Here is a 13,530-nt window from a genome sequence, read left to right as displayed (position 1 = left end):
CAGCTGAAAAGTAGTACTTTCCCTTTATAAACCTCAAACGTTTTTTTAAAATGTAACCTTACAAGTTTAAAACGTCACACAGGACAGAAATCACGCAGTAAACTAACACTTGAGTATTTCAGCTTGAACCCGACAAGTCATCTGGCCGGATGATGTCGTGACCGCCCGCTGAACTCCAGAATTTACTCTATTTTCATACACCGTCGACAGTCACCAAGTTAATTTTATTTTTGCGTTCAAGTGCGAATTCATAACCGTTTCCATAGGCTATATATGCACTAATTGCGCATCGCTTAAAGCAAATCCACAATCTGGAAGCTCGTCTATAACAAGTTTTCCAGGCGCAAGGAAGACATTAAGGGGATGCATCGCTAAATGTCACGGATGGCAAATCCAGATCGTTCCCACACACGCATTTGGCTTGTCCGCTTGACGCTTTGAAATATCCGCTTTCGGACAATGAGAAAGAAACGCTCCGTGGGCAGCAGCTGCGGCGAAGATTTTTTTAAAAGGATTAAATTGCGTGTGATCCCTCCCATCGTTCCCGCAGATCCTTTCCTTAAACCGAATTGAACGTGCATGTGTGTGTGTGTGTGTGTGTGTGTGTGCGCGCGCGATCGTGTTTGCGAGGCATTGCGTGCGAAGAGCTCGCCCTGTCATTCAGAGGAATCCGCCACCTGAAACACAAGGAAGTAGAGGCGACTCAATTGGGTATAAAACATGAACCACATCTGCCTCTAGAATTGCTAACAGCTAAAAAACATCAATTAGGAGTCGGACAGGGAGTTGTTTTCTCTGGTTATTCTGAATGAATAAGCAGCCGCATTTATACCGAATTTATTGCAGCTGTTTTTCGGCTATATTGGAATAAAATATATTTGCAGCTCGGTAAGTCTCTACAGCCAACTTTTATATGCCACAGAAATTGTTTCTAGTTGACATTGATAAAGATGATGTCATTTTAAAGTTATTCGTCTTCTGTATTAAGTTTTTAGTAGACGCCTGATGCTGGTTACAGCACTTGTTAACTTGTTTGTGTTATTGTTTTTTTCTTCCTGTGTATGCAATATCAGCAACAGAATGCATTTGTATGTATAAGCAGGTAATTTGCATATGATTTTTAAAATATGAATTTCAATTAATTTACATTCGAGATATTTGCATCAGGGTATGAAGTAAATGTCAGAATTTCGCTTTTATGTGATGTGGTTCGTCAATAATTCTAGTGTTTAGCACGCTGAAACACTTGAGGTAATTTAACTATTTTCATGCCTTTTGAAATGTTTTTCTCTGTTTCTTGAAAGAGCACCTGCTACCTTAACGGTCGCTACATCATGATTCCGCCGGGGGACTGCATGTACGCCGGCAGAAAACGGAGAAAGCCCATCCAGAAACAGTTAAGTATCGCCCTATATTCTCTGATACTGCGCTTTGCGAAATGCATGTTCACCGTGCCTCAAAGCTGGGGGGAGAAACATTTTGGGACTTGCACTCTCATACAACTTAACTTATAAAAGCTGTTAAAACACTGTTTGGTTATGACTATGAGACGATGTCTGTGTCCATGACCAAATGACGATGAATTTACTAATATAATTAGTGTTTCGTGTTTCAGTGAATATGCGCTAAATTGTAGTGTCCATTAGCAGGACTGAATGATGTATCTTGTTTGAGTGACAATCATTTTAACCAGGCAAATAATATGAAAACTTCCTATAAATTACTTAAATGTCAGCACGAGAATATTAAAACATGCAAATATATTTTAGTTAAAAGTGAGTGAGTGACTACCAGAATTAAACTGTCACTGACACACATGAGCATACTGATCGGTGGCAGATTAATACGGTAGACTGGACAATACGGTTGATGTAGTTATTCAAATTTTCAAAGCACTAAATGCAATAGCTCTTCCTAACTATGTCTCTTGGAAGTATATACCTCAGTCTGAGGGCCAAGTAGTTATTTTGTACACTTTCACAGTTAATAATTCAAAACAAAAGAAAAGCATGTAAACATGCCAAGTAACCCATGAACAAAAGAATTATGGTGAATTGGTTTCAGCTCTGCCAGGAAATTTGACCCTTGACCCCATTTAACCTGTTAACTTAGTTAATTCTTTTAATGGCTGGTTTCATCATGCTGACACGTCTTTAAACTCATGACTTTCCAGAGATGAAATGGGATTTTCTTCCAAGGCAACTGAAATTTGTCTTTGGGGTGTATATATGGGCAAGGCTCTTGGGTACTGTCCTGGTGGCTATCTAGTCTGTGGGAGCAGTTGCCCTCGGGCAACTACAGGAAGTTCAGGTGGAGCCGGCGTAATGGCGGCAGAGGGGGTGCATTCTCTGAGTCGTAAAGCACCTGTTTTTGTCCCAGGAAATCTAGCCTCTGCTTCACCCTTCTGGCAGGGTGATACTGTGCAGCTGCAGGCATCAGAGCATTCGCTTGGGCTTCCGAGCGAGCATGGTGTGCAACAGTTGCCCGCTTGTACCCGAATCCCTCTATTGGCGTGTGCTTTTTGTACCTGCTAGCTGCGCCGCTGACTAAAAGCACAAGTTTTATCAAAAGGCCGGCTGCGATGGGGCAGTGAGCCGGCTCTCGCTGATCATACAGGGCACCCGAAACGAACGCTCAAAACAGGCCGTTGACAGACACACAGTGCAAACAGAGCCCATGCTTTTTATTATCTGTCACACTAAATGTAACATGTGTGTTTACTATAAGATTTCTGGACAGCCATTTAAATACTCTAACTATGGAGCGAAACAGGGGAAAAGTTTATATTAATTAATCAGTGCAATGATTTCATTATTGCATTTTTTTACAGATTTTGAGGGAACAGGGGATATGCTGTCTTAATGTGCATTGTAAACAGTGGCCTTATTGGCAGTTTTTGCATGTAACCTGTCCAGAATCAGGACTAGACTTCCTGAAACAAGATTATAACCTTTCTAGGCACAGATGTGCAGGATTGTTTCAAATGTCATGCACGCTATATAATGGCATACTTTTCATCTTGTCCTCGACCTGGACCTGGAACGGGATTACATTATATTTCTCTTGTGGTGAGGTCTAGTGATGAGTCAGGTTGCCTTCTAGATTGTATTTGTAGTGTTAAAAACAGAGGTGGATGACAGAGATGAGATTGTAACTCTCCAGAGCTTTTGCTGTCACTCTTAGGAAACCGGCCGCGGTGAACGAGAAGTCGAACCCGTCCAAGCGGCACCGTGACCGGCTGAATGCCGAGCTGGACCGGCTGGCCAGCCTGCTTCCGTTTTCCCCGGAAATCATCTCCAAGCTGGACAAGCTTTCGGTCCTTCGGCTCAGCGTGAGCTACCTGAGGGTCAAAAGCTTCTTCCAAGGTAAGGTCCCCAGACAAGGTCCTCGCTATCCTAAAAAAATGCCCCAAGTAATTCCTTTTTCATTTATGAATAAAATAAAGGGCTATTGAAAGTTCTGGAGACAGTTCATATTCCTACCAGTAGTAGCGAACCTTTAATTTGTGGCCTCGTTTCTCACAGCGTGTTTATGCATTCTGCTGGCGATATATCTCACGCAGATTTAGTGACGGTTACACAATAACCACTGTCGGACATTCGTCTGAAGTTGGACACACAAAAATAAATATCTCGGCATCCCCAAACAACTGTGGTTTGGTAATAAGTAATTTTAATGAGTAGAAGTATAAGTGATGAATGAGAGGCACATTTTTCATCCCTGTGGAAATTTGGGTAGAATTCACTTGTCCCACCCTGCTCTCTGTGAGAGACACAGACACATATATCTGCACAGGTGTGAGCGCAAGGGTCAGCCAGCATCCAGCACTCTGAGGCAGTTGGGGTGATATGATTCCTAGAAACAGGCAGAGATCCTTAACCTGCTAAGCTACGCTCCGCCCCCACAAAGAATGTAGTTTGGAAATCATTTCAGAGAGTTGGCACCCCACGTTTAATACTGGAAATGCGTTTTTAGTTATTGTGTTGGTAATTATTCTCCATAGGCTCACAAATGGAAAGTAAGCTCACGGTGGACTCCTGTTCACACAAGTCTGCCCTGGCAGTATTGTGGTGAGAAAAGGTTAGGAAGGTTTTAAACATAGTTTTGTTAGGGATGAAAGATTTTTTCAGAATGCAGCTTATTTGTCTGACAGTGGTTACATCAGGTATTTGTAGTAATATTTTCACTTAAAACTGTGCGCTGCTAGTTACTGAAATCTATGTTCAGCCACCTTCCTGTGTGTGTTATTGTTGTATTGAAATGTATTATGGGTAATCAAACTTAAAACACTTTAGTGACATCATACTTCGTGGAAAAGTGGTACAGTCTTGGTTTAAATTGTTTTAAAAGAATGTGTAGAAATATTGGATGAGCTGGCCTTCCTGTTCTGGCGATTTCTTCACCCGGCTCCCTTGTTACGCCAACTCCGAGTGTTTCGTGAGAAGCCGATGATTTTGAATTCAGTCGCCTTTCAGACAGCTCTGTAAAACTGAACAATGACACGTGGCTCTTCAAAGGCATCCTGCCTTTTGTTTTTGCGAAGCCCTCTTAACTGGGTTTAATTATAAGGCACCAAAAAATCCACACCCCCGCTACCAGCAAAATTCCAAAAAGTTTTATCCATCAGGGGAATAAAAGAAACTGGGGAAACAGCTTCCTGTTGTATATAAATATGGAGTATTAAAGTCGAAATGTTCAATGGTTGAAATGTCAGTGCAAAAAATTTAAATAAAATTGCATTTTGAAAAGCACCACCATGATACGTTCCGTTCTGTCCGGAAATTCTGTTTTCAGGGACACTCATTCATTTTTTTTTTTTACGTAAACGTTGAATCTGATTACTCCATGTCCTGGACAGATTGAAGGTTTGCAAACAATGCCAGACACGGCTAAGCAGCATCTTGGAAAAACTCAGTAACCCACATCTTTGCGTTTCCCTCCCTAATAAGATTCAGGCGTTACTGGCAATAATAGAAAACATATCTCGATAAAATTAGTATGCAGCCGCAGTGCAGCTTTTTCAGCATTGGCTCCTTGTGAAGTGTGATAATTGACACATTGCGGCCCCCCCTTCAAAATACCCCCCACCAAAAAATATTTTTTGTTTCAATTTGTTTCCAGAGTTTTACATTTTTTTTTTATACCAATCTATATCCCTGACGCACGCGTTTAGCTGCTTACTGTACACATAGCAGTGCATTTATGAAAGTGTTCATGTATGCAGTTGGACATATTTTCCTGCTGGATTATGAGTTTTAAGCAACTTGTTCCAATTACTGCAAGAGGGCACCAGTCCTGGAACTTGCAGGGACTCGAACCTATAACCTCTGGACTCCATGTCTTCAAGCACCACATTACATGTACTGCTTGTGTTTAGATTGAAAGTAGTCTAGGACTGAGACTAGGTTTCCATTACCTGGTTACTAGATATAATCTTTTTTTCCTTGAAGATATTAAATCTTTTCTGCAAAGGCTTGCAGCAAATTTCTTTAATATAGAAGCTATGCTGTTTAATTCCGCTGGTGCTAATTGATACTTTTGCCTCTGTTTTCCTTATTCTCGGGTTTCCCTGTTTGCAGCACAGAATGCCTTGGATCATGGATGCTATAAGAGAAGGTGGCCAAGAGAGTGTAAGGGTTTCCTTGCTGAGAGACAGCACTGACTTCCCCGGGCTAATGTAGTAGAGACATGGTGTGTTCCATTTGCCTTGGGATCCAATTTTTGGATTCAGAGATTACGTCACATCCGCTAAAAACTCTGGGAAAACCAAGTTGGATGACTTCCAGAAGTAGCAATACCATAGACCCATATGAAAAAGCAAGATTGTTTTGCTTAGCAGACAACTTGTTGGTTGTTAAGGTACCTCAGTTTAAATGGCCTTTATCTTCGTTCATTTACAGTTAGTCCGAACTGTTTTAAATCCGACAAATAATCCGACTAATCATGAAATCCAGTTCTAGCCCAGTTAATTGTTAGCCATTGTTAGCAATATCAGTTGATAATATGTTCGCGTGGTGCTTTACGTATAAAACTCTGCAGCAACATGTCCACAGATAATAGCATGTCCGCTATGGTATAGTGTGTACAACTAATTTAATGAGCCACAAATGAGAAGTAGTTCTTAAACAGTATAAAACTACAACTTTCCCTTCTGTTGATAAAGGGCGCAGCCATTTTGGATTCTGAACTCGGGATCCTCTGTGCTGCTCCGAGATATTTTTCGGATCTCCGAGAAACGGGAGCGCGCATGTCATCACTTCCGCCTTCAAAACGGGGGGGGCATTTCTGCATATTGGTGTTGGATTTGTTTAAGCAGTTCAACACTGTAAATGTTTATTCTTGGTACGTTTTATGCCTCAGTTGTGGGACAGAAGTTGCCAAACCTAAGTTGACCCATCAGCCCTGAAGGGTTACCTAACTCATGCTGCCACACGTTCATGCCGCTTTCATCATGACCAGCATTGTCGTCCATGGTGCGGCGCTGGATTGGTGCTGAGAGGCAGAATTTGGAGGAGTTTGACCCAAAGTGAGCAGATCTCCAAGGAAGCCTGACACCGCGGTCCTATAGGAGCTTGTTTCACGACTGTCGGGGCACTAGAACAAGATGCATCTGCCCAAGGCAGCTTAGGAACTTCTGAGAGAGAGATCTCAGCTTGTCATCCAAGTACAGTATACAGTGGGACGAAACAACATTCCTCAAGGGCTATTATGCAACATACATACAAGACAAACTGCACAGGTTACACCACAAAGTGCAATAAACTACAACAAGGGTGACAATGCAAGAAATACAAATATACATTATAATTATGAATGAATCAACAGGTGAAAATCATAGGTATGGAATCTGAAATGAACATGGAACATCTAGTACATATGTAGCAGTGTGTCTAGATATATGTAAACAAGGGGTGCAGGGAAGTGGGGAGTGCAGTTGGGTGGGGGGGGGATCAGTTTTGTTAGGGTGGGAAGTGGGGGTGGGGGTGTTAAGGCAGGAGATGCAGGGAAACAGGGTGTTGAGGTGAGGGCTGGCAGGGTGGTAAGGCTGGAAGTGAGGGGGGATAGTGCAGTGTTAGGACAGAAGGTGAGAGTAGTGGAGTGTTAAGGCAGGAGATGGGAAGCTGGTGCTGTGTTAAGGTGGGAAGTAGTGAGATGATAATCTCAGAGGTAGGTAAAGCACTGTGTTAGGGTGGGAGGTGAGGGGGCGGCAACATATTAGAGTGGGACATGGGGGGGCAGTAGGGTGTTCAGTTGGGGGGTGGCAGTGTATTAAGGCTGGCAGTGGGGGGGGGCAGCACTGAGTTCGGGTGGGGTGTGGTGGTGGTGTGTTAAGGCAGGAGATCGGAGTCTGACGGCCTGAGAGGGAGATGAAGTGCTGCTTCATACTTTCCTCTTTACGGATCCAGATCCAGTATGCTGTCATTAGACAACATTTAGCCGCCATTAAAGTAAGATAACTTGCCATACTGTAGATACTTGGAAGTGGAACTGATCTTTTTGAGGAAAATCGTAGCTAAGCAGTAACCACTGTGGAAGGAAGGTGTCCCACACACTAACCGGTATTTTACTATGGGCACGGGCTGAAATGTAGGCTTGCAGTTCCACAGATGGCCACAGTACTGAAGGGGGAGCTGTCTGGTAGCTTTTAACGAAACGGACGTCTAACTTCCAGGTCTGGCCGACGTCTTCTTGATATTGATCCTTGGATGTTCGTTAAGCGCTGGATGTCTTCTTCCAGCAAATGTGTAATTATGCTGTATATTTATCTTGCTGTCACGGTGTCTATTGTAATTGGTCAGTTCTTTAAATATTTATGTTGCGGATGAGCTGCCTTCCCTCCTTTTGTGTTTCTGCTCCAGCTGTCACTGAAACTGAAGAATCAGTTTATTCATGTCCATATAACTCGCCTGAAATGAAATAAAAGATGCTTTTTTTTCTTGTGAAATCGACCCGTAGAATTAATCAATCTCTAGTAGACCCTTCTTTGCAGGTTTTATGGTAAAGTTCATAGTAAACTTTTTTTTTTAAAAGACTCAAAATCAGTACAGAGTCATATTTATTACTTTTTAACCTGTTCTGTGTAGTAGTATTGAAGTTTTAGCTTCTCCTATCATATGAAATTTATCTTGAGAGCAAGGTGGCTTCATACTTTTATTTGAAGTCAGTTCCAGACGCGTCGTTCCTGGAGACAGACTCTGAGCTCCGGTAACATCTTAACGAAGGTGTTACCTCTGCTCTACCCCACTAACGCTGACATCACATAGCCGTGTAAAGCAAATATTGATACTTCCAGACCCGGTGTGTGTTACTGACGAATATTCCTCAATTACTTATCAAGATAGTCATACAAAATGGGATACCATAATCCCAGAATAGACAAGGAAAATTGTTATATATGGACAGTTTGTTATATCTAAGCGTAGCATATGATTAAGGCTTTCTTATGTAGCTTTTAATTTATTTTTGTTCCAAGAAGGTTTATTTATTATAGCGATTGTTTTGCTACATATATGCAATAAAGCCGCATTAAATGTTCATATATTTGGCTGTTTTTTTTTTTGGAAAATCGTGAACAAGCTGTGTTTGTTTTAAATTAGCCGAACACTGGATACATGTGACCTCAGGAATTCTAGCCAGATGGAAACATATGTATGTGAAACATGTTGAAAAATCTTACTAATGTGTTGGTAACGCTCCTCATATATCTTTTATTTGGGAAGCTAATACTTTGGCTTAGTGGGTAGCACAATTGCCTCACGCTGTTTCTCTGCCCAAAACGTAGGCTCGGTGCTGATTGATGGAGCATGTTGTCCACTGGTTGTTTGCTGTCTTTTGTACATCATACATTTTGGCGCTGGGGTCTGGTATTGGCTGGGGTGTCTCTGTACCACTGCAAGCCAGGGCCTCCCTGCTTCATCTCTGCAATGGCATAATGGAGTGTGTCCCAGTTTGGTCCTCTGAGACCTACCAGGAGCTGGGAGGGATAAAAAAAAAGGGCTGTCTAGGAAGATGTAGAAATGTGGACTGTCTGGGGGTCCCAGAGGACTGGATTGGGAAACACTGATATGATAGACCGAAGATTTTCTTATTGCGTATTTGTGCAAAAATAGTAGGAATTGGGTAGATAAGCTTGGATATTATGGGTGGATATTGGATATGTGTTGTTTATTTATGGTAGTTCAAGTCGGAAGGTACTATATTACCAGCTGGCCTCACCCCTGGTTTATATGTAATAACATCATTTCATGAAGTATATTTTTTCCCCTCTAAAATACTTTTCTTCTGAGTACTCTGCTGAAAAAAGCAGTTTGACCAGCTTCAGCTAGTTGAACTTCTTAAGATATGTTTTCGCTTTGGTGGTTTAGCTGGTCATACCAACTTATAATGGTCATTCTAGCTGGTTTAACTGGTCATACCAGTATGACCAGCTGGTGACCCACCCAGCTAAACCATCAAAGAATAGCAAGTGCTGGGAAATGACCAACTACATGTAAGACCATCTTAGACCAGCTAAAACCAGCTAAAACCAGCTACCAGCATAAGCTGGATTTTAGCTGTTACTCTCAGCAGGGTAGTGTACCACCTTTTACTAGTTTGACATTTATGCAGCTAAATATTTACTGAAATGAAGGAGATGAGGTCAGACGCAATCAGATTAACGGAAATGGCTATTAATTCCCTCCCGTAATCAATAATTACAATGAACTATAATGAGAATATTCTCCAGTTACTTGAGAGCGGAGCTATTTATTTTTATTGAGGAGTTATTGTCGACTGTCCTGGTTTTTCGCTGAGTCCGGGTGCTGACCCGTCTCTGGCGAAGTGATGTAACCGATTGTTTTGACTCGGGTCTGTCACCGCTGCTGTTCTGCTGTCCACGCTTCCTGCTCCCTGTCGCCGCTCTGGCTTCCTCCCCGTCGGGCCGTGTCAGGGTAATGTGTGTGCCGGGGGACTCCACAGCCACACTCAGGTCCTGTAACTTCCCAACCGCTTTAAGCTAATGCGACGGGGGCCTGATCTGGAAGTGTTTATCAGCTAAGCAGTGGCCTCTCGCCCTCTCTGCTTTCTGCTCTTTGAGAAGCAGCGTGGCGTTCGAAGTCGTGCAGTCGTGAAACCCTAACCCTAGAGTAGAATGTTAATGTACACCTAAGTAGTATTTTTCTAGTTTTTTTTTTTCCTGGTACAATTGCACAAATCCCTAATATTCCGCCCTTTTCTTGGATCTTTGAGATGCAAGACAACCTTGGGTTTGTATACGGGCCATGAATTTGATGCATGCGTTTGTTCTTCTTCATTTCCCACAATGCAGTTCTCCACAGGGAGTGGGAGGTGCTTTCACATGAAAGGGATGTGTGGAGTAAGCTTCTTTATTTTATTGCAGCATGTGTTTAGGGTGAAATAAGTGGGCGGACATAGTTTTGCCCCCCAGGGTGGTCTCTGAGTCAGAGGTACTGATGAGAGATATTGTAAGACAAACTTAAACCAAGCATTTTTTTCCCCCACTAAAACATCCTTTTTGGTGCATTGTAAGCATTGCATCTTTAATTTCATTCAGGGATCCCAGTGGCAATTGATCAGGAGTGGAAACAGCACGTTATAAATCAGAATACTTCAAAGTTTGCCGTCCTTTTTCCTGCAAATATCACATTTCATGCTTGCCTGGTCCTCTGCCGCATTTCCCATTGATTAGAACCTGCTGGCGCAGTGGGAATGAAGCGATGCACCGTGTTTTTATGGATGAGTGGATGGAGGCTGTTGTTTCATTTGGTGCATGAAAATGCTGCTGGGGGGTTGTGCCGCGAAGAGGCTGAGGCACATCGCGTGTGGATGCACTTTTCAGTAAGAGCACACACTTTTCTTGTAGGAGGACCAACGATTTCTGAAAGTGTGTTATGGTTTCTAAAAGGATGCCGAAGTCAGACCGACAGGGTAACCCCCAAACGTAGATTAAGAAATATTAGTGCACTTTGTTGTGAAAATGTGATTCTGTTGGTTCTGATCTGAATAGGATATTTCTATGCACGGACGACTGGCTCATTGATCGTCTGTCTGGAGACCCGGATGACTGTGCACTTGAGTAGGGATTCCCAACCCAGTCCTCAGGGACCCTTCGACAGTCCACATTTCTTCCTCCTCCCGGCTCCCAGTCAATGACGAACACCAAAAACCCAGTTCAGGTGTGTTGTGAGCTGGGAGAGTGCAAAAATGTGCACTGTCCGGGGGTCTCTGAGGACTGGCTTGAGTAACACTGGTTTAGAGGTAGGAAGTATGTTTAGTTGTAAGTGTCAGTCTGTGCTCTAAATATGGATTTTAAATGAGGAAGGACTCAGTAGCAGGAAGTCGAGGCCCGCTCAGCCTTATCAGTGGCTTGTCATGGGAGGCAGCTTTAGGTTTCATAGCCCATTAAGCTGTTTCTCTGCGGGAATTTTATCAGCATACCCAGGGCCAGCAATGGTCAATGTTGAGAATTGTTACTAAAGCTGGCCGAGGGGAAGCCTTCGTGATGTGAGTGGTATAGTGCAGGGTAACAAATTTGTTTAGCTAACACTTAGCTAACATTGAAGAACTACAATAAATAAATCTTACTCAGTTCGCAATGACAAATTTTATTGCCTGACTGAACAAGATTGAACAAGAGACAAACACGAACCACCCTGAACTGGATTGTTCCACCCAATCTGTCAGTCTTTCTGCCCGATGGTCTGGACTGGACTCCACTGGAAAATGGTTATTGCCTGGAGCCTAGAATGAGGTGTCCTGGAGGAGATGGTCAGTGTAGCCTAGGATAGACCAGGCAGGAGCACAGACCAGGCTCCAAGCAAGCTGACTGCTCAGTACATATTGAGCCTAGAATCATGTAGGCTTGTGCTGTCAGAGTAAGAGATTATATAATGTAGCACAATATGGAAGACATCTTTTTGAAGTGGTTATCAGAGGTTCTGAAACTACAGAAGCTCAGCAGCGAATGTTTAGCCATTGCAGGAAGTGTTTGTATGTGGTATTCCTGTGGACTCGCATACAAATATTACCTGTTCAGCGGCGTCACCATCGGCCAAAGAGAGGTACCATTTCAGATGTCTTAAACCCACCTCCTCTGCAGTCTTATTGGTTATCGTGTTGAACCAATCGTTTTCCCTTCTGCCCTCAGAACATTTTTGTTTAAGTAAAGCTCCCATGAGCGCGATCCATAGATAGATCGCTTTAGTTGAGCCTTGGTAAAATATGCAGCATTCTGATTGTAAAACCTTGGACGTGAAAAACAGCTGTAGTGGCGAGACGGGTGAAGAATTTTACTTCATCCTACCTTATTTGTTGGTGTCCTACATTTAAGCTTACTTTTCATCTCAACGAAGCTTATCAATGCATTTGATTTATGCATTTCTTACATGGTTGTGTGGCTCCTTGGAACCGCAGACACCCTGAAGCTGACCCCCAGGATAGGACCTGATGTGGGCAGGGGCATAACTAAACATTCAGAGCCCCCCCCCCCCCCCCACACACACACACACACACACCTAATTAAACGTATAATTTAACATATTAAAGGACCCCTGTCAAGTACTGGGCCCTTGAATCTGGGTGTCTGGGTATCCATGTGTTTCTGGCAGCCGTGTTTTCATATCTGCTGTTTCATAAATCTGAAAATCCAGTACTCCATCATTATACTCGAGGAAATAAATGCATGCCTGTAATATGTTTTCTTTTTATTTTTCTTGGGTTATTCGAGAGATAAAATCCTGTGTGGAATTGAGAGTGTTTTTGTGACATGAGGAATTCCCTTTAATCTCTAACAGCATAACATAATCAGAAATTGCTTCTTAGAAACGTTGCTAAGGCATATTCAGCCGGGATGTTTCACCGCATGACCTCTGGTGCATTTTCCTGACAAGTTTCCCTTGGAAATTGAGCATGGGCTGGCATAAGAAAATCGTCTGATCTGTATCTGATGCAGACACGGTATTTGCACGCGATAAGGCCACAGCGTTCTCCCTTTCAACACAGGGAGAGAAACGTCACATATCTGGGCTGCCCCTGTTCGTCAGGATTAGTGAAAGTTACGGAGTGCTGGTGGAGCAGTTTGTCAGGTTAGGTGGAACGCCATTGTGCGACTTTAGGAACAAGCTAGCAGCATTGTGATCAAAAATGAGAATGATGAGATCGATGTTCTTGCAAAAACAAATGAAGATAAGCAAGTGAAGATAAGTGATTTTTATCTATATGGGTAGGTTTTGTACAGGTTGCATAAAATAAACAATAATAAGTATGAGACAAATATTTCCTGCAATCTGCATATACAATGTACCCCATATCTGCATGTACCCCAACTGCTTAGTTTTTCTTTGTTTAGTTACTAAAAGTAGGAAATTTGGACACCACATACTGCACAGAAACACAGTTTCAGAAGGTCCATAGGCAAAATCTCAACTGTACAAAAATCACAGGGAATAGCGGGTCAGAGGAACCATTCTGGGCCCTGGTCCACAGCCAGTCCTAACCAAAAGGTCTCAACTAACAACCTGTCATCGTTCC

General features: G+C 42.8%; 1 protein-coding gene across 1 annotated transcript in view; it reads left to right on the top strand.

Annotated features, from left to right (window-relative positions):
* The first annotated feature begins 480 nt into the window (after window positions 1–480).
* Window positions 481–13,530, top strand: part of LOC125708524 (uncharacterized) — a 62,918-nt gene continuing 49,868 nt past the window's right edge. The window contains exons 1-3 of the mRNA XM_048976106.1: window positions 481–888; window positions 1,305–1,396; window positions 3,184–3,365. Of these exons, the coding sequence (XP_048832063.1) occupies window positions 1,335–1,396; window positions 3,184–3,365 (244 nt within the window). The 5' untranslated portion in view covers window positions 481–888; window positions 1,305–1,334. The remainder of the gene's footprint in view (window positions 889–1,304; window positions 1,397–3,183; window positions 3,366–13,530) is intronic.

The sequence above is a fragment of the Brienomyrus brachyistius genome, chromosome 15 (genome assembly GCF_023856365.1).
Source record: "Brienomyrus brachyistius isolate T26 chromosome 15, BBRACH_0.4, whole genome shotgun sequence".
Classification (NCBI taxonomy): domain Eukaryota; kingdom Metazoa; phylum Chordata; class Actinopteri; order Osteoglossiformes; family Mormyridae; genus Brienomyrus; species Brienomyrus brachyistius.
This window is presented reverse-complemented; position numbering and strand designations above follow the sequence as displayed.